The sequence below is a fragment of the Nylanderia fulva genome, unplaced genomic scaffold (genome assembly GCF_048542155.1).
Source record: "Nylanderia fulva isolate GAGA-0341 unplaced genomic scaffold, ASM4854215v1 Scaffold856, whole genome shotgun sequence".
Taxonomy (NCBI): domain Eukaryota; kingdom Metazoa; phylum Arthropoda; class Insecta; order Hymenoptera; family Formicidae; genus Nylanderia; species Nylanderia fulva.
Genome location: NW_028190978.1, coordinates 1 through 24,117, shown reverse-complemented (window position 1 = coordinate 24,117; position 24,117 = coordinate 1). Strand labels below are relative to the sequence as shown.

The 24,117-nt window shown below is 43.2% G+C and overlaps 1 protein-coding gene and 2 pseudogenes across 1 annotated transcript; 1 reads left to right on the top strand and 2 right to left on the bottom strand.

The window, feature by feature from the left end:
- Positions 1-3,530: 3,530 nt before the first annotated feature.
- LOC146719811 (small subunit ribosomal RNA) lies at positions 3,531-4,746 on the bottom strand (annotated as a pseudogene).
- Positions 4,747-10,650: 5,904 nt separating this feature from the next.
- LOC146719810 (large subunit ribosomal RNA) lies at positions 10,651-12,578 on the bottom strand (annotated as a pseudogene).
- An 8,764-nt stretch (positions 12,579-21,342) lies between these two features.
- On the top strand, positions 21,343-23,945 carry LOC146719809 (uncharacterized). Its single transcript, XM_085489496.1, has 2 exons — positions 21,343-21,579; positions 22,488-23,945. The coding sequence occupies exons 1-2, from the start codon at positions 21,343-21,345 to the stop codon at positions 23,943-23,945; spliced, it is 1,695 nt and encodes a 564-aa protein (XP_085345622.1).
- The last annotated feature ends 172 nt before the right edge of the window (positions 23,946-24,117 follow it).

Genomic DNA, 24,117 nt, shown 5'->3' with positions numbered 1-24,117 from the left:
GCGGGTCTGCAACTTCCGATTTACCCTCCGCGAATCGGGGTTTTGTGCGTTTTTTGTCAGTTTACGTAAGTTATTGAAACCCCCCAAAACGCCCTTTTGATAGGAAAGACGAAGCTTTTTTTTTTACAGTAGGTAAGGGGGGGCCCAGCAAAAATCCGATACCTATTCCAGCGGAAAAACCTCAGACGGGGTACCCCGGGGAGAATCGATGTTTCGGTCCCCAATAGCGATCTTTGGTTCCGTGGAAAAACCCGAGTTGCATTAAAATTTTTTGCAGCCGCGACCCCCGAGCGTAAACGGGTTTAAAGATTACCGGTGGGTTTGGGTGATAGGGGCGCACGCCCCGAGAGTCATTTAATTTAATATAATTTCCGATTAATATTGAGGTAACGGCGATTATGTAAAAAAAAAGGGTGCTTGGGGGCCCCTTGGGATAACTCGGGGGAAGTTCACCGCACCAAAAAGGGAAAAAAAGGGGGTGATAGCGGAGAAGCGTAAAGTCAAAAACTCAAAAGGCTTTTAACTGCCGTCCGAATAAAAATTTTGCAAAGGGTGATAGGGCGTTCCCTGCAAGTGACATTTCAAAAAAAATTTGACTACTCAAATGCGGGGAATTGATGTACCCCGGATAGGGAGGGTGGGTGCCCCCCCCCGGGGGCCCCGGAGCCCCGGGCTTGGCCGGGAGGCGGGGGCGCGATAAGAGGGCCGAGTAGAGAAAAAAGGGGGGAAAAGAGGGGGAGTTTGGGGGGCGCGGGCGTGATACCGTCTCTTGCTTTTCGGTTTTGGAGGGGGAGCGGGGAAAAGAGGGGGGAGAAAAGGGGAGAGATTTCGGAAGGGGGGGGCCCCGGGCCCCGTTTTTTTCCGTTTTGGGTTTCGAGGGGGGAAAAAAGAGAAAGAAAAAGAAAAGGGAGAGGGGAGAGAGGGATGTTTCGGGGGGGGCGCGGAGGCTTTTTTTTGGTACGGGTCCACCCCCGCAAGGGGGTTTTCTACTAAAAACGAGAAGGGTTAATTGGGTTTTTCTGTGCCGCGGATCACGCTTTTTTAAATTTCTGCCCCAAATTTTGGGCCCCAACGAGGAAAAAAATTGTAAAACGTTAAAAAAGGACGAAAAAAAGGACCCCGTTTTTTTCGCGATTTCACACACTCGATCGGTTTTTAAACCCGGGGTCGAAGGACCTTTTTTTTTTTAAAAATTTTAACTTTTTTGGGGCCCGGGGGGTTTTAAAAGTGATCAAAGATTTTACGCTTTTAAAAGGGGTTTAAATTATTTTAAAAGATAAACGGGAAAACAAGACCCCAAAACGCGGTGACAAGCGTTTTCCAACAAAAATTTAAAAAAAATTTTCCCCTTAGAAAAATACCGGTGCAAAAGGGCCCCCCAAATTTTTTTTGGGGCAGGGCCCAAAAATTTTAAAAATATAAAATTTATTTTAAATTTTTTAGTTTTAAAATTTTAACCCCCCCCTTTTTTTTTTTTTTTTTTTTAAACCCCCCTTTGGGAAAATTTTAAAAAATAATGCAAGAGAAAAAAAAAAACCCCAAAAACGCTGAAGGGCCCCCCCTTTTTTGGATCATATTTTTTTTTTGCATTTTTTTAAAATTCCCGTAGGGAGGTTTAAAAAAAAAAGGGGGTATTGAATTAATCTCAATAGAGATTATTCATATTTAAAATCTTGGCCGTGCAGTAAAAAATTTTGGTGCTTGTGCACCGTATATTTTAAGTCTACGGAAATATTTTATTTCGTTAGGTAACGCATTGTCATCAGCGAGTTGGCTCTTGTTGCCCGTTATAGTTAATTTATATTTATACTTACAGGGCCTTGTAAAACTCTTATGAAATTAGTTATTCACTTTCTACAAAGTTCGTTCGGTACCGAACTTAGTTTTGACGGCGCTTAGCTCTCTCGAGGACTGACGAGGGATGCGCGAATTCGGAGATCGCGTTAGGCTCTTTTTCTTTTGGGGCAGCCGATCGGGGTCCTCGATTGGACCATCCGAAAATCAGGGCGATGTAACACCGCAATTCAGCGGCGGTGTACACGTTGGTTTCACGTGTTTCCTTGGCGTAAACACTAAGGAATTTAACACAAAAAACATTCTAAGAAAATTGATCGTCTCGAGGATTCGATCCGAAGACGAATCTTCAACAGTGTGGAATAATTTATTAGAATTTCTATATACTATTTATTTATATTAAAAAATTAAATGTATCACTAATAAAACTATAAAATATGTTTGATTAATTTTACTATACAGTTTAGTATTAAATTAATCACACTATTCATATATTTTTTATTGTGATAGTATATTTTTAATGTGATAAATAGTTAAGCAGAAGAAAAATTTTAATAAAATCTTTTTCATACGTATGTATCAAAATTTACCATAACTTTTAGGGTAAATTTTAAGGAGGAAAATCTCTCAGTGTACAGATTAATTATTAAAAATTACTTGTAAAAAGGCAACATGTTACTCGATGCGGACGCAATTGTTTACACGGCAAGGACACGACAACAGGCTGCGGCGACGGATTGACGCAAACGGTCGCGACGTTGTTTTTTTTTTTCGCGACACGTTCTAGACGGCTAACAATCACGCGGCGTTGCCGACATGGTGATTGACGCGAGACATGTATTAAAAACGTATAATAATTATGTTATTAAAAAGGCATATTATAACGTATTATAATTTTTTACGTTATAAATACATTTTTTTTAATGACTTAACATTATCCGCCCCGTTTTGCCCGTTCTTTTTAAGCCGAGACGTGAGAGACACAGATTATGTTGCGAACAAGATATGTTCCCTGTATAAAAAATTTTTTTTTTTGTTTGGTTGTAATTTTTTTGGTTTCGCTCTGAAAAGAGCGGAATTAATATCATAGGTGTCAAACTGACACCATGCCTCCTTATGCAAGGCTCGCATGCGTTAAATAAACTAATTGGACGTCTCCATGACTCTTTCGAATTCCCAAATACTTCTCGCAATCTGTTTCTAAGTCGTCGATGGTTCTCGGGAAGCCGTTTGGAATTGATCCTACAGTATCCCAAAAACGAAATCAAGAGAATTAAGGTCCGGGGGATTTGCGGGCCACGTATCGGGCCATACCGACCCATCCAAAAGTCAGGAAAATGCTCGTTCAAGAGTGTGTTACCCAATCTGTGCGGTGTGTGGTCAAGCACCGTCTTGTGAAAGAAAAATTTTATTTCTTTCAAAATAGTGGCACTTCTTCTAAAAATCGGGCAGATTGTCTTTCAAAAAAGTTCCGCGCTACCAGAGGGTACGCCTATTTAGCAGGCTAGAGTCTCGTTCGTTATCGGAATTAACCAGACAAATCGCTCCACCACCTAAGAACGGCCATGGCACCACCACCCACCGAATCAAGAAAGAGCTATCAATCTGTCAATCCTTCCGGTGTCTGGGCCTGGTGAGGTTTCCCGTGTTGAGTCAAATTAAGCCGCAGGCTCCACTCCTGGTGGTGCCCTTCCGTCAATTCCTTTAAGTTTTCAGCTTTGCAACCATACTTCCCCCGGAACCCAAAAGCTTTGGTTTCCCGGAAGCTGCCCGCCGAGTCATCGGAGGAACTTCGGCGGATCGCTAGCTGGCAATCGTTTATGGTTAGAACTAGGGCGGTATCTGATCGCCTTCGAACCTCTAACTTTCGTTCTTGATTAATGAAAACATTTTTGGCAAATGCTTTCGCTTCTGTCCGTCTTGCTACGATCCAAGAATTTCACCTCTAACGTGCCGCAATACTATGCCCCCATCTGTCCCTATTAATCATTACTCGGGGTCCGAAAACCAAACAAATAGAAACCGAGGTTCCTATTCATTTGCCATGCACGCAGTATTCAGGCGAAGGTTAGCCGGCTTTAAGACTCTGATTTGTTCAACGTAACGTCCGGCCGACTCGCACTACAGTAAAGAGCACCGCGACGGGATATTAGTTGGGCCGCCTCGCGGAGGCTAAGCCACGGTATAGACGTCCACATAACGCCCGTTAAACACCGCGAGCGGTGAACGCGGTATGTGCGACACAGATTCAACTACGAGCTTTTTTAACCGCAAACACTTAATATACGCTATGGAGATGGTGGAATTACGCGGTGTGGCACCAGGACTGCCCCCAATGGATCCGCGTTAAAGATTTTAACGTGTACTCAATTCCGAATTTACGGGCCTCGCGGATGAGTCCCGTATCGTATTTTCGTACACTACCCCCCGTGACGGGAGGTGGGGTAATTTGCCAGCGGCTGCTTTCCTTGAGAGGTGGTAGCCGTTTCTCAGGCTCCTCTCCGGAATCGAACCCTGATCCCCGTTACCCGTTACAACCATGGTAGGCGCAGAACCTACCTCGACAGTGATAAGGCAGGAAATTGAAGATGCGTCGCCGGTGCTAGGACCGGCGATCAAGAAACAAAAGTTATTTAAGAGTCACCAAAAATATAACGGTGGAACGAACGGCGAGGCGCCCGCCACCGATTGGTTGAATTAATAAAAAGCCCCGTCCATTCCATAAATGTCGGGACTATGTTTCGGCATGTTTCCAGGAAGCTAGCACTTAGGATCCCACGTACCAAACGTGCCGATGCAAAGGAAAATGTCTTTTTTTTTAGGGTTACAATCTAATGAACCATACTGATTTTAAGGCGCTTCGCGGTTTCACCTTAATTCGGCATGCACTGAGACCTGCATGGCTTAATCTTTGAGGGGACCAACATATGACTACTGGCAGGATAAACCCAGGGGAGCTTCGTGTTTAGGTGCTACTCGCAAGTGGGGAGTAACTGCGCGAGCGAGGCCCGGAAGACTCGTCGGCTAGCTCTTTTTCCGCGGCGCGCGCCGCGGGTGTGCCGCCGAAAAAACCGACCGCGGAGCGACACGATCGTATGTGCCATTTTATTTTGCCGCCGGTCTGCTCAGCCGGTTCGGCGACACTCTGCTGTGTTTAACGCTATTATGTAAAGCGTACGAGAGAAAGACGGAGGCGAAGAGTAAACCCCCGACGGCCGCCGCCTCTCCTCTCTCTCCTCCTCATCGACGTTCAAAAATCCCACAAGATCAAAATACTCGTGTTCTTATTCTCCCAAACTGTTAGATGTGCGACGGTCTCGAGAGACCGCGCGAGTACCCGACGCGTAGATCGACGATGGCGATGCTTAGGACGTCGAGGAAGTTTGTCTGGTTTCGTACGCGTTACGCACCCACGACCAGCAACACGCAAGCGGGTGACCGCGATTGGTTACGGACACTCCCCCGGGATGCGAAATCAGCGCGCGCGGCAACCGGGAAAAGGGCTGGGTAGGGGGTTTGATTATACTGCGGCACCAATCTGGGCCCGGGCGTCACTTGGGGAGGGACGGCACCACGGGGGGGCACCCCTCCGGAACGACCGGAATGATTTAAAAAAAAGCCCGGGTCGCCCGCCGGCTGGTTGCCCCGGGCCTTGACGGGAGTAGCGCCGCTACGAGGAGATAATACTACGATACGGAAATACGTTTCGGACAAAGGTTTCGTACTTTTTCGACGCTCCGCACGACCGCGCGACACGATTATACGATATCTTGCTAATTTCCGGCTACCACTCGTCGGATGCACAATCTTCGAGATTCTACGACCGATACGTGGACGAATGCAGGCAGGATGCCGATAAGCGAAGCCGGAGTGTTTGCACGAATAAACTTTCCGATGCGTCCTCATTTAATTAATCTCATTTAGCTCGCTTCGTTAGCGGTTACAGCGAAGAACTCGGGAACAGGCGCAAGTTCGCTCGCGGCGCGTTGCTCTCGCTTGGCAACGAGAAATTTTCCAGCCCGATAGCGGCGTGTTGCCTTGGTTAGCGGGGACACTCCAGCCGCACCGTTGCCCGTACCCAAGTCAATCGCGGCGTGTTGGTTTTGTGAGACGTGAAAACACCTCCGAGGAACCGCGCAGCCCGTGACCCAACTCCGATCGCGGCGTGTTGCTTTTCGTTGGCGGGCGACACCTCCGGCGGCACGCGCCGCTTGTACCCCAAGTCCGATCGCGGCGTGTTGCATTCCGTTGGCAGGGAACACCTCCGGCGGCACGCGCCGCCCGTTACCCAAGTCCGATCGCGGGTGTTGCTTTTGTTGGCGGGCGAAACCTCCCGGCCGCACAAGCCGCTTTTTTCCAAGTTCGCTCCGCGGCGTGTTGCTTTCCGCCGGGCGAGCGACAAATTCTTCCAAGTTCGCTCGCGGCGTGTTGCTTTCGCCGGCGACGAAAATTTTCCAAGCCCGTTCGCGGGTTTTTTTTGGGGGCCCAAGGGGGCGGTTGCTTTGCCGGGAGGAAAATTTTAAGTCTTTCGCGGCGGTTGCTTTGCCGGCGAAAAGAAAAATTTCTCCAAAAAGTCCTTCGCGGGTTTGCTTTCGCCGTCAAAAGTGTGGGGTTGTTAACCGACAGACGAACCCCCAAACCCCAGGGCTGAGTCTAAAACAGATCGCAGCGTGGTAAAATGTTCCGAGTACAACACCCCCCAGGACCAAAGTCGTTACGAGATTCCCGCCCGGACATCGAACTTGCAAAAAACCCCTCTGTCCCTATTAATCATTACCTCGGGGTCCGAAAAACCAACAAATAGAACCGAGGGTCCTATTCCATTATTCCCATGCACGCCGTATTCAGGCGAAGGTAGCCTGCTTTAAGCACTATAATTTGTTCAAAGTAAAACGTACCGGCCCGACTCGGACACTCAGTAAAGAGCACCGCGACGGGGATATTAGTTGGGCCGCCCCTCGCGAGGCTAGCCCACGCACGTAGGACGTCCCCACATCACGCCAGCGTTAAACACCCCACCCGCGTAGCGGTGACCGACGGGGTGTGCGACACAATTAACTACGAGCTTTTTTAAAACCGCAACAACTTTAATAAACTAAAACGGCTATTGGAGCGGAATTACCGCGCTCTGCCTGGCAACCAGACTTGCCCCTCCAATGGATCCTCGTTAACGGATTTAAAAGTGTACTCATTCCGTTACGGGTCCTTCGTGATGATCCCGATCGTTATTTTTCGTCGACTACCTCCCCCGTGGCCTGGAGTGGTAATTTGTCTCGCCTGCTGCCTTTCCTTTTGGATGTGGGAGCCTTTATCTCAGGCCCCTCTCCGAATCGAACCCTTATTCCCCGTTAACCAAACCCGTTACAAAACCATGGTAGGACGCAGAACCGGACCATCGACAGTTGATAAAGGCAGACAATTTAAAAGATGCGTCTCCGGTGTCTAGGACCGGGCGATAAGCCAAAGATATTCATAGTCGCCAAATAAACGTTGGACGAAACGGCCCGGGGGAGCCGCCGCTCCACCGATTGGTTTTGATCTAATAAAAGCGTCCCCCTTCCATCACTGGTCGTGACTTCTGTTTGCATGTATTAGCTCTATAATCGTACACAGTTATCCAATTCAATGTGGGGACAATCTATGTAACCTAAAAAACTGATTAATTAGCCATCGCGGTTTCATCACACACCTTAATTCGGCAAGCACTGAGACATGCATGTTTTAATCTTTGATACAAACATCTGACTACTGCAGGAAAAGTCAATCCATGGAAGCCTTGCGGTTCGGTTACCTCGCAAGGGAGTAACTCGCGAGCGAGCCCGAAGACTCGTCGCTAGCATCTTTTCGCCGCGCGCGCGCGTTTCGATGCCGGAAAACGACGCGCGCGCGACATGCTCGTACAATTGCCATTTTATTTTGCCGCCGTCTTGCTCCACCGGTCGCGACCTGCTGCTGCTGTGTTTAAAGACTCTAATTTTATTATGTAAAGCTACGAGAGAACGACGGAGGCGAGAGTAACCCCACCCGACGCCGCCTCCTCTCTTCTTCCTCCTCCTCCGTCTCCTGTTCAAAAATCCACAAATCAAAATACTTCGTGTTTCTATTCTCCCAAATTGTTACTAATGCGCGGGTCTCGAGAGACCCCGCGCGATTCACCCCTATCTAGATCGACGATGGCGATGCGTAGACGTCGAGGACATGTTCTGTCGGTCTGTTCGTACGCGTTTAAAAAACCTCACACGTACCAGCACTAATATTTTGCTAACTTTGGGGGGCGTACAAAGGCGAAGGCGGGGAAGAATCCAACCTCTCCCGCAAACTCGTATCCGGTCGGAGTAGGATGCTCGGTAAGCGCGACGATTCCGCTGCTGCGTACGAAACGAGAGGGAACCGCGCGGCCAACACACTAGAGGCGTGCGCGCCACATAAGAGCCATCGGTCTGCGACACCGACTCGTGGCAATGCTGTGCTCGTAATAAATAAGTGTGCGTTAATTTTGCGCGCCGTTCGGCGACGAACGAGAAGAGCCGCACCGTAATCCTCCGGCGAAGAGGAATACGAGACGACGCGAGAGTCGACAGTACGTTCTCGCGAGACACGCAACCTCCAAGCATGAGAAAGACTTGGCGGCGGCGCGTTTCTGCGACGATCGTATATTATTTTATATATTCGTGGTTTCCAAATCAAAACATTTTATATAAATGTTCTCTCCGTGTCAGAGTCGCGACTCGACAAAATCCGTTCTCGACCCGTTTCGGGCGATTCTTCGTTTGTCAACGTCGAGAGCGCGACACGTACAATATTAATCTCTCCTACCTCTTATAGTACCCAACCGACCGGCCAAGCGGTCGGCGACGGTACGGAGAGCGGTCGAAACACGCCGGAGTGGCGAGAGACTCGAGAAAGTACGTTTACGACTCGTCCGGACTCGCTCGACTCGTTCGACGCGCCGAGCGCGACGTATCTCTTATAGTACCCAACCGGCCTGGCCAGGCGGTCGGCGACGCACGGTCCTACGCACGGCCGTATGCGAGCGCGAGCGTCGAAAGGCGCGTTCAATCGAGACATTGTCGCGGAGAGCGAACGATCGAAAAGTCCTATTGTACGATAAAATATTATCACGATAGCCGTATGGCGAATGTCAAACAACGATAATTAGCATTAATTAAGAAGGAAACAAACGAAATGCCGGGACAATAAGGTATAAGCACCGACGGTACCTCCGGGCCGGGCGGCACCTCGGGTCGGGCGGCACCTCCGGGCCGGGCGACACCTCCGGGGAACCTCCGGGAACTCGGCCGACCGGCGACACCTCCGGGACGGGCGGCACCTCCGGAAGACCGAATGATCTCTCGAAGTCAGACGACCGCCGGCGGTACCTCCGGAACACTTAACGACGATTTACGGCGCCGCAACGAGGAGAGCTACGTAAAAACGTTTCGGACGAAAGTTACTTACTATTCGGCGCTCGCTCGACATGAGGGCGCTGTCCGATTACTAACTCGAAACGTGTCTCAAACCCACGTGTCGGAGACATATATTTCGAATTATTACGGATGATACGCAACACGCAAGCTGCGGTGACCGCGATTACGGTACGGAACACTCGCCCGATGCGAAATCACGCGCGCGGCAACCGAGACGGCACGTTACGGGCGTGATTATACGTGCGGCACCACATAACGGCCGGCGTCAACTTGGGGACGGACGGCACCTCCGGGACGGGCGACACCTCCGGACGACCGAATGATTTACCAAGTCCGTCGCCCGCCGGCGGTACCTCCGGGGCACTTGACGGCGAGTAGCGCCGCTACGAGGAGATAATACTACGATACGGAAATACGTTTCGGACAAAGGTTTCGTACTTTTCGACGCTCCGCACGACCGCGCAACACGATTATTACGATATCTGCTAATTTCCGGCTACCACTCGTCGGATGCACAATCTTCGAGATTCTACGACCGATACGTGGGCGAATGCAGGCAGGATGCCGATAAGCGAAGCCGGAGTGTTTGCACGAATAAACTTTTCGATGCGTCCTCATTTAATTAATCTCATTTAGCTCGCTCGTTAGCGGTACAAGCGAGAACTCGGGAACAGGCGCAAGTTCGCTCGCGGCGCGTTGCTCTCGCCGGCAAGCGAGAAATTTTTCCAGGCCCGATAGCGGCGTGTTGCCTTGGTTAGCGGGCGACACCTCCGGCCGCAACCGTTGCCCGTACCAAAGTCCGATCGCGGCGTGTTGCTTTTGTAAGCGGGCGACACCTCCGGCGGCACGCGCCGCCCGTGCCCCAACTCCGATCGCGGCGTGTTGCATTCGTTGGCGGGCGACACCTCCGGCGGCACGCGCCGCCCTGTACCCCAAGTCCGATCGCGGCGTGTTGCTTTTGTTGGCGGGCGACACCTCCGGCGGCACGCGCCGCCCGTACCCCAAGTCCGATCGCGGCGTGTTGCTTTTGTTGGCGGGCGACACCTCCGGCCGCACAAGCCGCTTTTTTCAAGTTTGCTCGCGGCGTGTTGCTTTCGCCGGACGAGCGACAAATTCTTCCAAGTTTGCTCGCGGCGTGTTGCTTTCGCCGGGCGAGCGAGAAAATTCTTCCAAGTCCGTTCGCGGCGTGTTGCTTTGGCCGGCGAGCGAGAAATTCTTCCAAGTCCGTTTGCGGCGTGTTGCTTTCGCCGGCGAGCGAGAAATTTTTCCAAGTCCGTTCGCGGCGTGTTGCTTTCGCCGGCGAGCAAGAAATTTTTCCAAGTCCGTTCGCGGCGTGTTGCTTTCGCCGGCGAGCGAGAAATTTTTCCAAGTCCGTTCGCGGCGTGTTGCTTTCGCCGTCGAACGTGTGGAGTTTCGTCTAACCGACAAGACGAATCCCCAAGCCGAGGGCTGAGTCTCAACAGATCGCAGCTTGGTAACTGCTCTACCGAGTACAACATCCCGCCAGGTACCTAAGTCGTCTAAAGACGATTCCGAGTCTCGACATCGAACTTGCGAAACCCATGATCGACCGTTAGACGCCGTGCCGTCGTAGCGGTGAGATCCCGGCGACGGGCGATGGCGCCGTACGGCAAACCGGGCTCGTGCGACGACCGGCCCGAGTACCGGCCGCCTAGTAGTGTCACATTGTTTTGACACATTGCGCCTTTTGACTCACGAGACTCCTAGAGATATCATTGCCACCTTCGACTGGAGAGGATACGGCTTTAGAGGCGTTCAGGCATAATCCCACGGATGGTAGCTTCGCACCACCGGCCGCTCGACCGAGTGCGTGAACCAAATGTCCGAACCTGCGGTTCCTCTCGTACTGAGCAGGATTACTATCGCAATGACTAGTCATCAGTAGGGTAAAACTAACCTGTTTCACGACGGTCTAAACCCCTCACGTTCCCTGTTGGCGGGTGAACAATCCGACGCTTGGCGAATTCTGCTTCGCAATGATAGGAAGAGCCAACATCGAATGATCAAAAAAGCGACGTCGCTATGAACGCTTGGCCGCCACAAGCCAGTTATCCCTGTGGTAACTTTTCTGACACCTCTTGCTGAAAACTCTTCAAGCCAAAAGGATCGATAGGCCGTGCTTTCGCAGTCTCTATGCGTACTGAACATCGAGATCAAGCCAGCTTTTGACCTTTTGCTCTACGCGAGGTTTCTGTCCTCGCTGAGCTGGCCTTAGGACACCTGCGTTATTCTTTGACAGATGTACCGCCCCAGTCAAACTCCCCGCCTGGCAGTGTCCTCGAATCGGATCACGCGGGAGTATTAAAGGCGATCGGCCGAGGCCTCACGCCACTCTGACACGCTTGGCTCTAGAACACAGTGACCGCCGGGGCGCGAAGCCTTCGGGGCACGCGCTCCGCCAAACCGAGTAAGTAAGGAAACGATGAAAGTAGTGGTATTTCACCGGCGATGTTGCCATCTCCCACTTATGCTACACCTCTCATGTCTCCTTACAGTGCCAGACTAGAGTCAAGCTCAGCAGGGTCTTCTTTCCCCGCTAATTTTTCCAAGCCCGTTCCCTTGGCAGTGGTTTCGCTAGACAGTAGATAGGGACATTTATTATTTATTATTTGTTGCACCCTTCATTTCGCGGCTCCCAATGTTATATCATATCCGCTTGTTTTATCTAATGCTTAATTGTATTCATCTAACTCGTTCACATAATGTGATCGTATAGGTTCAAGTGGTTATGTATAAGTTTATTTCTTTATAGAAATTTATTAAGTTCATTATTGGCTTCTTAGCCGTCAGTAATTCGTACTAACGTTTCCATCCCCGCCACGTGGAGGCGAGCCATTCTACTCAGCGAAACCATTTCCATATTTCATATGTTTTTTCAATAAAAACAACAAATTCTTTGTAACTTTCTTTCGTTTTAATAAGTCTTTCCATATCAGAAAGACATTCATTTCTCAATTCCCTAATTCGTTCGTTTCTTAAATGTTCATATTTTATACAAGAGAAGATAATATGATATACTGTCTCCTCATCATCGCAATAGGGACAGGATGGTGTTGAACTTCACCCCAATCTGAATAGTCTATCGTTTGTAGAACCGTGACTAGATAGTATGGAGAACATCTTCTGATTTGGAACGAACCAGGGATTTTTTCCCACGAATGTCACATTGGGAATATAGGTATATGTAATACGGCCCTTGAGCGAATTTTTCCATCTGTGTTGTTACGTTTCTTCTAACTTTTTAACAACTTGGGACTTTAATGTTTTTATGTACTCCTTTGTTCTTTCTTCAAAAGTCGTTTTTATTTCCATGTTATCATAAATAAAATTTTTATTTTTCTTAATATTATAAAATGCAGCGTCTTTAACAGCTTGCAAGTCAATAGATAAAGTACCAGTCAGAGTTTGTAGTGCTTCAGTTGATGTTGTTCTGCAGATATTATTAGTTGCTAATATAACAAAGCGCTGGGCAGCGTCCAATTGCCTTCTAGCGTGAAAGTGAGTGGCTCTTAGATACCACGCCCCCACAGCATATAGCATAATTGGCAGTAGAAGAGATTTATATAACAGTTTTAAAACATCCTCTTCCTATTCTCCATCTACTTCTATTGACTCTTTTAATTTTAGCGAATATTTTCCTGACTTTCTCCTTAGTATATCTTATATGCGGCAAAAACGATAGCTTTTCATCCATGTATACTCCGAGATACTTATTTCTGTACAAATTTTATCTTTTTTTGCCCTAAGAAGACTCTGGGCTTCCTTTCAGCATCCAAATTCCCTTTTAATAACACAGCCCTTGTTTTATTTCCAATATTTGTAACCGCTATCCGTACTCCCATTTCATTATCCTGTTTATTTCCTTCTGCGCCTCTTTCCTCTAATTGTTTCCTGAATTTTCCTGGCACTAGGATTAGAATATCATCCGCATATGCTATGTATTCAGATCTCGTTTCAGCTTCAGTTTTTTGTTCCACTAATAATTGGTCCATAACTATGTTCCATGCTGTGGGCCCAAAAAATGGAACCCTGAGGACACCCCTTACTCAGGAGCTTGGATACCCCCAATTCACTCTCCCGGCTTGCCAATTGTACCTCTCGATTCGAGAAGTAATCCATGAACACCTCAAACAACTTCCTTGTGCAGTGCACACTCCTAATCCTGTCCAAAATCCCAATCCAAGAAAGATTGTCGAATGCTCTACTTATATCGACAAATATGCCCATTACGTACTTTGATTCGGCCGATTTCACGCTGGCTGACCGCTCTGCATATTGCGTCCTCCGTTGATCGTCCCTTTATGAAGCCATATTGATTGTCGGAGACCATTTCTAGACTTTCGTAAATTACTTGAAAAGTCCTGTCCCATACCATGAGTCTTTAGTACATTTTCCCAACAAATGGACAAACACCAGTGAGAGGGACTGTGAATTCACTCTCCTCTCTATTGCTTTTTAGGGTTTAGGATCGCTCGGATCTTGTCAGGGCATTTGAGCAGCAGTTTTTAAATCGCCTGATTTCCTTGCTGGAAAGCTGTTTTTAGAAAAGCAGTGTTTGAAGAGTGAGTAAAGTTGCGTTTGGTGCTGCCTTCCCCAAACTATTTTTAAAATTTCCGATGGTATTTATTTCCGGACCAGGAACTTTTTTCTTCTTGTTCTTTTAATTGCTTCATATATTTCGTCCATTATATTTTCCTGTTCCATATTGTAGTTTAAGTTCTTCGCTAATCTGTCTTTATGGTTTTGTGAATCCTCTGTGTCTGTATTCCTTCAATCGGCAAAATGTTTCCACAAGTTCACTTCGCCGATAAAGTCCAATCAGTTGTTAATCGCTACCTAATTTAAATCGTACTAGGATATTACTATTTTTAATCTTTCCCTCATTAGCTTGTATGCAAGTCCCCAAGGTTTTTCGTAGTGTTACGGTTCACGAAATCATTCACGAGTCCTTTTGCACTTCACCATCTCTCTCTTGTAGTGCCTTCTTAGCTGCAGTATTATTCAAAAAACGTATTCATTACGCCTTTTCTATTTAAGTTTCCGGTACCGTTACAGCTGCACGAAATGACCGACAATCTTTTCTTTATGTTGGTCCGGTTGTCCTCGACACGGTTTACGGTTTTTCCTAACAGATGGTTTCTCCCCTACTTAGATGCTACTGCTCATATAAGCAATCTTCTATACATTTAGATTAAAGGCCGATTCTCCGGGACTTGTATTGTGATTTCTTTACAAAAGGTCACAGTGAGTTCTGATTTAAAACATCGCCAAACTGCTCCCATTGACCTTCTTAAGGTATAGAGTTGTCCTTTGATACTGATTGTTCCGGAATTTTTATGGTTGTTATGTTCAAAGATATTACAAGATGGTCTGCGGAGAAGTATTTTTCGGGAAGACATTCCAATCCAATTAAATCCTTCAGGACTACACTATTACACCACAGTCAAGTCTATATTGGCCCTCTCCTATTATTAGTAGAGAAGTTGGTTCGTTTCCAGGGCTGATTCCAAATGATACATTTTTATTTATTAGGAAATCCTCGAGTATTCGCCTTTCGACGTCCGTTCTTTTCAGGACCAAGTTTGGAAGTGACGATTGGAGGTCCATTGATATCGATCATGTCGTGGCTTTAACGTTTTCTATTATCGTTCCAACCTTATTAATAAACAAGTTTAGCTCCATGAAAATTGATGACAATAAACTGATACCAAATATAAAGTTTACTTCATTATTGTTTATAGGTGCGCAAGCCATATGTTTCGTCAGTAAAACTGTTCGATTTTGTGACAGTTATTTCTGATTTATATACAACTATAAGAAGTTTGGTATCTGTCACCTTATTACTGAAAAATCTTGCACCAAGTGAGCGCAGCCTTTGACTTGTCTGGGAAATACGTATTGTCTTGTATAGAACACATCAAGGCCTTGTTTCCTCTCTTTTATATCTTAATTGATGATTGCCGTTCTGCGGAACGGCCACCCCATTATTTGAAAGCATGTATCATTATGTATAATTTATTGATTTTACGATTTCAGTACTCTTAGATACTTCCGGGCATCTCTGTACTTACAGGTGATGTGTCGTCTTTCCTTTTATTGCTCTTGTACAATTAGCGAGACTGCAGATCTCTCTCTCTTGGAGACATTGGTGACTATGGCCAGCCCCCCCCAACGTGTCAACAAGTGGGGGGCTTTTCCTTGGCAGTGTTTAACACTGTGGCTTAAGCTAGAAACGGAAGCACCTAGTCAAGTCTAAGTAATATTAACCCGTGTATGATCTACAGTCAATATAAGTCGTTCTTGCTCCAAGCGTTTTCTTCTTATATCTTCCTGTCCTCTCTTACCAGTTATTAGTATTTCATCTGGTTTTAACAATGTGTTGTTGATCTGCATTTAACCTGCTTTCTTTCCTGCTCTGGCCCGATTTCAAGTTTCCAACATTCTTAGACCAAAATTGTTCCATAAACATGCTCCTTTGTGACCGAATTTTCTACGTCAATATATACTATCATTACTGGGTCACAGTTTCTTAGGCAGCTCTGTTCCCAGCCCCGCAATCAATTGTCTTCTAATTATCTGCTGGATCTTTTTTACTCGTTTCCACCTTCCGTTCCAATAGATGCCTTGTCTCCAACCTTTCTCATTCTTTCTATCCTTATTTCTTTAATTAACGGATTCATTTCTTTGTAAGTTTTTCTTTGACATCTCACACGTGTTAAATTGTCGTGTCATTTAAAGGACTGAACAATATACCGGCAGATTAGTCTTGGAATCCGCTTTTTGTATGTAGTACGTTGGGAATTAATTCTTGTTTTCTGCTTTCCAGATGCTGCTGTTCCGGCATGGAGTGAACGCCACTTTGAAAATAGGACATCGAACTGATTAGATTTTTCGATGCAGGTAGTACAGTTTAATTTTTCTATCCTCCAACGATAATCTCTTGTAATTTCCCTCTAGTTAGCACCCCACTTGACAATGTGAACTTTAATTGTATTCTGTATTGTTTTAGGTTTTCATTAAGAGAACTCCTTCTAGAAGCTACTCTTCAGATCTACTTCTCTAGCTAAACTCCTTGTCGCCTTTTCAACTTCGGTGTTGAGCCTTTTGTTCCAGTTTCTCTATTTCCCAAAATTCGCCATGCTTTTTTGGAAAGGTTCAGGAAAAAAATACTACAGTATTATCATCAGTTTCTATGGTATGTTTTTATTAAAAAACTGGGGGTTGTGTCGTTTTTTTAGCGGAGGTCGTATGCCTCCTCACTTGTCAAGCAAGCGATAAAGCAAGGACGATTTATTATCCAGTTATTATTTTCGCCGATGGCTGGTGGTGACTTTGGGAATAGACTCCCTTCTCTTGAACGGTCTTGTTCTTTATCTCCGGGGGTTTGTGTTTCATAGTAACTGTGGTTTGAGTGTATTTTTTGTTTTTTTCCATTTTTTATCCATTTTCACCCACGAGTTATGGTAGTGAAACAAGTATCAAGTGATTAGAGACCTCCATTAATAACCAAGCTATGTACTCTGGCCGGGGTCGGCAGTACCCCAGAGGGAACGTTTTTGCGAGCCGCGCTGTTTACGTCTTTCGTGCCAAGCAGCCATCGGCACGTGCCTTAAACCTTGCTTTAAAGAAGTTTGGTGCATTTTAGTCTGTCCTTCCGTTCCACACTCATCCGGCAAGGTTGAACCTAACAGGGGCATAGCCCCAGACGGCAGGAATTTGAAGTGTTTGTGTTCGGTAGCAGGCCACTTACAAACAGCTCCTTATACTCCAAGGCGCTCATATACGTTCGTGGTCACCGGAAACAAGATGGCGACTAGACGTTCGCGTTCACGTTCTAGAGGGCATAACTATAAGGAGCAATTAGGAGCACGGTCTATTTGCCTCACCTTCGAAGGTGGTGCATTTGGGGCTTTATTTTATCGCGCCACATGCGGTGATAGTTGTTACTGTAAACAGTATCAACTGCTACAAGAGTGGGTAGTCCAATAACCCGCTTTTATCTTCGGCTACGCTCGTCACTGTCTTGAGTATTTCACAATGGGAACTTCTGTTAAAGTATTCGAAGAATTTTATAATGAATGCTGATTATTAAATACTCATTAATACTTTTATATTTTATAATGAACTAATAAAAAAATTCTAAGAGATAGATTATTAAAGAGTTTCTTCTAGTAATTTAAATTGCAAAATATTGGACTATATTAATAGTTTTATTTTTCAGCGCTGAAAATAACTGGTTTATCATTAAAATTAATTACGCCTCCCCAGACGTTTGCGTCTTGTATTTGTTGTAACTGCTACAACAAATCGGGACACAGTTCCTAGACACAACTGCGCATTGGATTTGACTGAATAAAATAAGTTTTTCTACAATTCAACTCAGACATAACACGAGAAGTCCTTCGTGTTTTTACATTCCTTGTAACAAGCCTCTATGCAGTACACCCCTACAACTTGTCTTCAACTTAGAACTCTTCAATTGGAATGCTTTACTAAATAAAGCAGGTCCTTCTGAAAGTCAGGCCTTTTAAATTAAAATCCATGAGAGTTCTTTGTTACGATTCTTGTAACAAGCTTATGAGCCAACGCTACAATTGTGTCTCATTTGGACTCTTCAATCTTAGACTCAGATACTTGAAGAGCATAATTCTGGTGTGTCCAATAATGATGGCTATTTGATTTGGACGAATAAAAACCATAATGTTGTTTTCACAGAGTATGAACAGCATTGAAAAAAAATTCCAGAGAAGAAAAGAAAATATCAAAAGTAAAGAGGCTATGTTCACGCGATTAGCAGAAGCCCCAAGAAAAAGAGGTTATGGTGCATCTACTAAAAATCACGGAAAAATAAATTTTTAGTTAAATGTTTGAAGAAGAAATGGGATATATAACATATCAACAGGACCATGGGCAAAATAGTGCTGAAAAGGCCAACCTAAACCTCTTCCATTTAAAAGAAAGTTCCTATTCTGTGTTTTTGTATATAATGATATATATGAATTTTTGAATATAATTATTAAACATTATAATAAGTTCAGTCGATTTGTTTCCATATTTTTATTTTGTATTATGTACCAATATTCTGTGTTTATTAAGTAGTTAGTATTATATTAGTATTTCATAAGTAAGTAATAGAATCGATGTATCTTACAGTGAGGTGAAATGATAAATATTGGACAGTCACAAGTGGAGTTGCCATTTTTGTTTAAATTCAGTTAACAAATATCAAATAATTTGGAGAGGATGAACATAATCATTGCCAGATCGAGGGACTTTCGTCAAATAACGATAAGTGGTTCATTTGGAGTAATGTATAAGTGTCACTCCAAGTTTTTATTAATAATTCTAATATATTTTATGAATAACCGGACGAATCATTCTGCTTCTAATTGGGTTCTTACTTTGTTGAACTATTTTAATGGTCTCAATTCATTGTAAATATATTTTGCGTTTTAACTATGACTCAACTATATAACTTATATTGACTATGTATTGCGGATTTTTTATTAGAATTTTATGTATTTATTTATTATCGTTATTTATTATCACTATTTTTTTGCGCACTGAAGAGGAGCAAGTAGAGCTCGAAACGTTTGTATAATTATTATTTCAAATTAAGAATTTTCTTCTCAATAATAAAATAATATCGTATTGCTCGTTACACATGGCCTTAATTTAATAATTTATCATTGTTTTTATTGTCATACGAGCTTGAGCATTGGTATGTGATGTTTTGATTAGGTATTAATTTTGCATTAACAATCAAAGAGCTTTATCACAATAAGCGTAGACCTATAATATTTAATTACACGCTATGGTTAATAAGTCCAATATCAGAACACGATAAAATGTTTTATTTCCTTTATTAAATTTAATTAATTTATTATTAAGAAATAGAATTGTAATATTTTCAAGTATTCTACAAAGTCAATGATATTTTACAAAAATAATAAAATTTTAATAACTTAAATTGTATATATTTGTTGCACGTAACGTTTTCACCAACAGATTTAGAATATAATCATGTTAAATCATTATATTCCTTATTAATTTGATTGCATAGAAAATATTTAATTATCACGCACATGATTTTATATAATAAACAATTATCTCATCAATATGAATATGTGCAGATATAATATAATAAATATAAATATGTGAATATATTATTCTGTTTGCAATTTTTAATTATTAAATTATATTATTTCCAAATTATATGCATAATAGATATGCAACAAAACTATTATTATTAACAATATATATTTGCAATCCAGATATTATATGAAACTATTCACACACAAGAAAAATAATATTTTGAAAAGTAATTGCTGGTGTACGATTACATTTTTGTTTAATTGGCAAACAAATATTTAATAAAATTTATTAATTTAAAAAAAGGAAAAAGAAAAATGAATCTTTTCAATATAAAAAAAATATAAATATATAAATAAATATATAATAACAAAATATATACATTCTAAGCATTTAAATAATAATACAATTTTAAAACAAGACCATTTATATAAATATTTATATACAACGTATTCTAATTATGTTATTCAATATTTTTCAATATTTCTCTCTAATAATTTATTTATAATAAATAAACACAATTTGAATGTAATACGTGATTGCCATTTTCCAAATTATGTAAGCGATTATCTAATCGTGTACATAAATATTTATTTTACTATTATTTTGTAAATATACCTAAAACGATAACTTTGGAATGTTTTAAATATATATCAATTGAGATATTTCATTTGAAATATTTTTAATATATACTATGATGAAATATTTCAATTGTAACATTTATGAATTATATCAAAAACAAATACGTAAAATGTATCATTTGAAATCTAAATGAAACAATTTGAAACATTGCATGTATATTTCATGTTTAGTGGGTTAACGTTAACAGGAATTTTCAAGATCTCTGCAAGGTCAAATGAATATCAGCATCATCTGTCTTTCTTCAAATCCTATGGTGTTTGTTTGAAACATTTTTTCGTCTTGCATATTTAACAAGTTTATTTAAATGTCGTAGGAAGTTTTATTATCAATAAATCATCAATGCCTCTTAAAAATTCTTGTTTAATCTGTAAGTAAATCCTGTATTTATAAATCTTGTTTGTACAGAAATACCTATTTCATAAGTAAATTTTGTACTTATTAAATATCTCGAAAGTATATAGGAAAATTTCAGACAAAAGTTGTTTAGTTTAAAGGGAAAACAAAGATAGGCATTTAACTTCGATTGGTATTCATCATTTTGTGCATAAAAATCTTGAGGTAAGATTATTGAATCAAATATATAGTGAAGAATCGATAAATTAAAAAAAAATAGAATATTTCTATTTATAAAAAAAATTAGATTTACTTCAAATTTTCGATTATGATTTTTAATTTTAAGAAATTTTAGGTCTACTGCAATGATGATTTATTTACAATAATAATAAATAAATACTATTTTGACGTGTCAATGTGATTACGTGAATTACAAGTACTATACAAAAGAAAAATGAACAGATGTAATTTCATTTCTTTTTAACTGCAGTTTCTGAAGTATTGTTTAATTAGTGTAATAATTTTGAATCTTTGCATATGTTTATTAAAATAATTTATAATGTATTTATATAACTTTTTTATTTTACAGATCCGGAAAAATAAAAAAAAATTAATCGGCTGCTCAGGCGCTGTATAAAAGCTGCCATAAGCGCTGAATTAGAACATCGGCTGCTAATAGCGCTGAATTTTGGCTTGCCCTAGACGCCTGCATCCAATTACAAAAATTAATTTTGTTCGGCCTATTACGTATCCAAACTAAAATTATTCGCTATTATAGCGTTTTCGTCTGTAATAGCGCAGATTTTTGGCTTGCCCGTGGCGCCTATACAATTAGAAAAAGTATTTTTGTTTTGGGTCTATTACACATCCAAATTAACAGTATTCGCTTTTGTAGCATTTTAGTCTGCAATATCTCAGACCTTTCGCCTGCTCTAGGCGTCTAATTAGAAAAATCTTATTTGATACTTGCATCACTAGAAGGCTGCCCCAAACGCCGTATATCTATAACTAAAACTGTCCCAAACAATTGAAAATGGATCATCAGTGTCACAAGTTCCATTATGGCAATAAGGAAAAGAATATTTTAGCTTTCAAAGAATGGTTGACGGAAACGATGATAGACAGTTTCCATGCGCTACTCGAGAGCAATTCTGATTATGCACCTCGACCTGTATGGTTGACAATATTTCCCGATCAGATTGTTCCACTGAATATTTCAAAGAAGAAGCATTTGCAAATACTGCACAGTGATTTTGGTGGTGGACATTGGGTTGCTTGCCATTACGATGCAAAATCTATTATTATATATGATTCTCATGAAGGTAGTCGTAATGCAAATATACATAATTTGAATGGAGAAATTCGAATTTTTGTGGACAGATTATTTCCCTTTCATGATTGTCAAAACAATCTAATAGTTTTTCCTAAAGTTCAGTCGCAAGGTGACGGTTATAATTGTGGTCCTATGGCAATTGCGATTGTTACATCTATTCTGTTTGGCGTAAATCCTTGCATGGTGACGTATAATCAATCGTTGCTAAGACCTCATTTGTCCGCAATGTTTGAAAAACAAACAATAACTCATTTTCCGTACCTCTATGATTCAATTGCTCCATTAACGCTACTGCCGTTGGAGACATTGAAAAGACGAGAGAGGGATGCACTGAGAAAAAGACTTGCACGTAGTAAGGAAACTGAGGAACAGCGTTCGAAACGAATCGAAAAAGATGCTTTTTCTCACAAAGAAAAATATTTTATGAATCCTGCAACAAAACGTCAGATAATGCGTGATCAGTACCATAAGGATCCTGAAACAAAACGTCAGATAATGCGTGATCAGTACCATAAGGATCCTGAAACAAAACGTCAGATAATGCATGATCAGTACCATAAGGATCCTGAAACAAAACGTCAGATGGTGCGTGATCAGTACCATAAGGATCCTGAAACAAAACGTCAGATGGTGCGTGATCAGTACCATAAGGATCCTGAAACAAAACGTCAGATGATGCGTGATCAGTACCATAAGGATTCTGAAACAAAACGTCAGATGGTGCGTGATCAGTACCATAAGGATCCTGAAACAAAACTTCAGATGGTGCGTGATCAGTACCAAAAGGATCCTGAAACAAAGCGTCAAAAAATGCGTGATATAACGTTCGCAACGCTCGTACCCAGACGAAAACACAATGCGATGCCTCTCACTCGCACCCGCATGCTCTCCGGTCCGATGAGCTGGTCGCCGCTCATAATTTTTGGATTCGACGGATTCAACTCAATCTATTTGCTGACGACATAGCTCGCCTAAAACAACTACGTTGCGTCTCAAAAACTAGTCCATTAGCTTCGCTTTCTCCTTACATAGACAGAGACAGCTTGTTACGCGTTCGAGGCCGATTAAAGCACGCAAGCCTGTCAGATGACGCTAAACATCCGCTAATTTTAAAATCACATCCATTGGTCCACCTCTTTATCAAACAGATTCATGTTGCGGCCCTACACGCCGGTCCGCAACTCACACTCACGCTCCTGCGACAACAGTATTGGCTAATTCGCGCTCGCGCCACTGTGCGTACCGTCCTCTACCAATGTATTGTGTGCACACGGGAGAATGCACGCGTGCCCGAACAGCTTATGGGCGACCTGCCGGATTTCCGCGTGAACCCGACTTTACGCGCCTTTAATCATACCGGCGTCGATTACGCGGGTTCGTTACTAATGCGTACGACTAAAGGTCGTGGTCATAAAGCCCAAAAAGCTTACCTCGCAATTTTTGTATGCATGACCACGAAAGCACTGCACCTAGACGCAGTATCGGATTATACTACCGCGTCGTTCCTTGCCGCGTATCATCGTTTTACCGCACGTCGTGGCATTCCGCATGCAATGTACTCCGATCACGGTACCACGTTTCAAGGTGCCGATCAAGAGCTTACGGCCTCCTTCCATGCAGCCACGCGTGATCCAGCATTTCAAAATTACATAGCTCAAGAAAATACTGCATGGCATTTCATACCTCCCGCTGCGCCGCATTTCGGAGGCCTATGGGAGGCTGCCGTATGCTCTGTGAAACATCACATTAAACGCGCTATTGGAACGCACACCTTAACGTTCGAAGAGATAACCACATTACTATGCCGTATCGAACTTTTCTTAAATTCTCGTCCCATCGCTTCCGTGTCCGACGCTTTAGACGATTATACCGCTCTGACTCCGGGTCATTTTTTGATCGGCGCATCCTTAAGCTCGATCCCGGAGCCGAGCTTACTCGAACTCGCCGAAAATCGTTTATCTCGCTGGCAACTAGTGCAGCAATTAAGCGAACGCGTCTGGAAGGCATGGAAAGATACGTATTTGAATACCTTACAACAACGCCCTAAATGGCGTTCTGTACAAACTCTAGCCACACCCGGTAGATTAGTCTTACTTCGCGATCCACTTGCCCCTCCAAGTCGATGGAAGCTTGGGCGTATAGTTAAATGCCATCCAGGCAGCGATCGGCTCGTTCGAGTCGTTACTGTTAAAACGGCTGAATCCGAGTTCAAGCGCCCCATTACAAAACTTTGTTTTCTTCCGGTCGACATCAACAATGATAGCGAACATCATTCCGCCATGGTGGGCGGCATTGGATTGTAACTGTCCGATTGAATATTGTAAATTTACGTTAAATTTCATTGACCGCAAATATTGTATTCATATCGAATGTCAATCACATTCGAGGCGGACGGTATGTTGACGCATATCATAAATTTGTATAATCAATAGACTCTTATATTAATCGCTTGTATATCAACGGAAAGGTTGAACG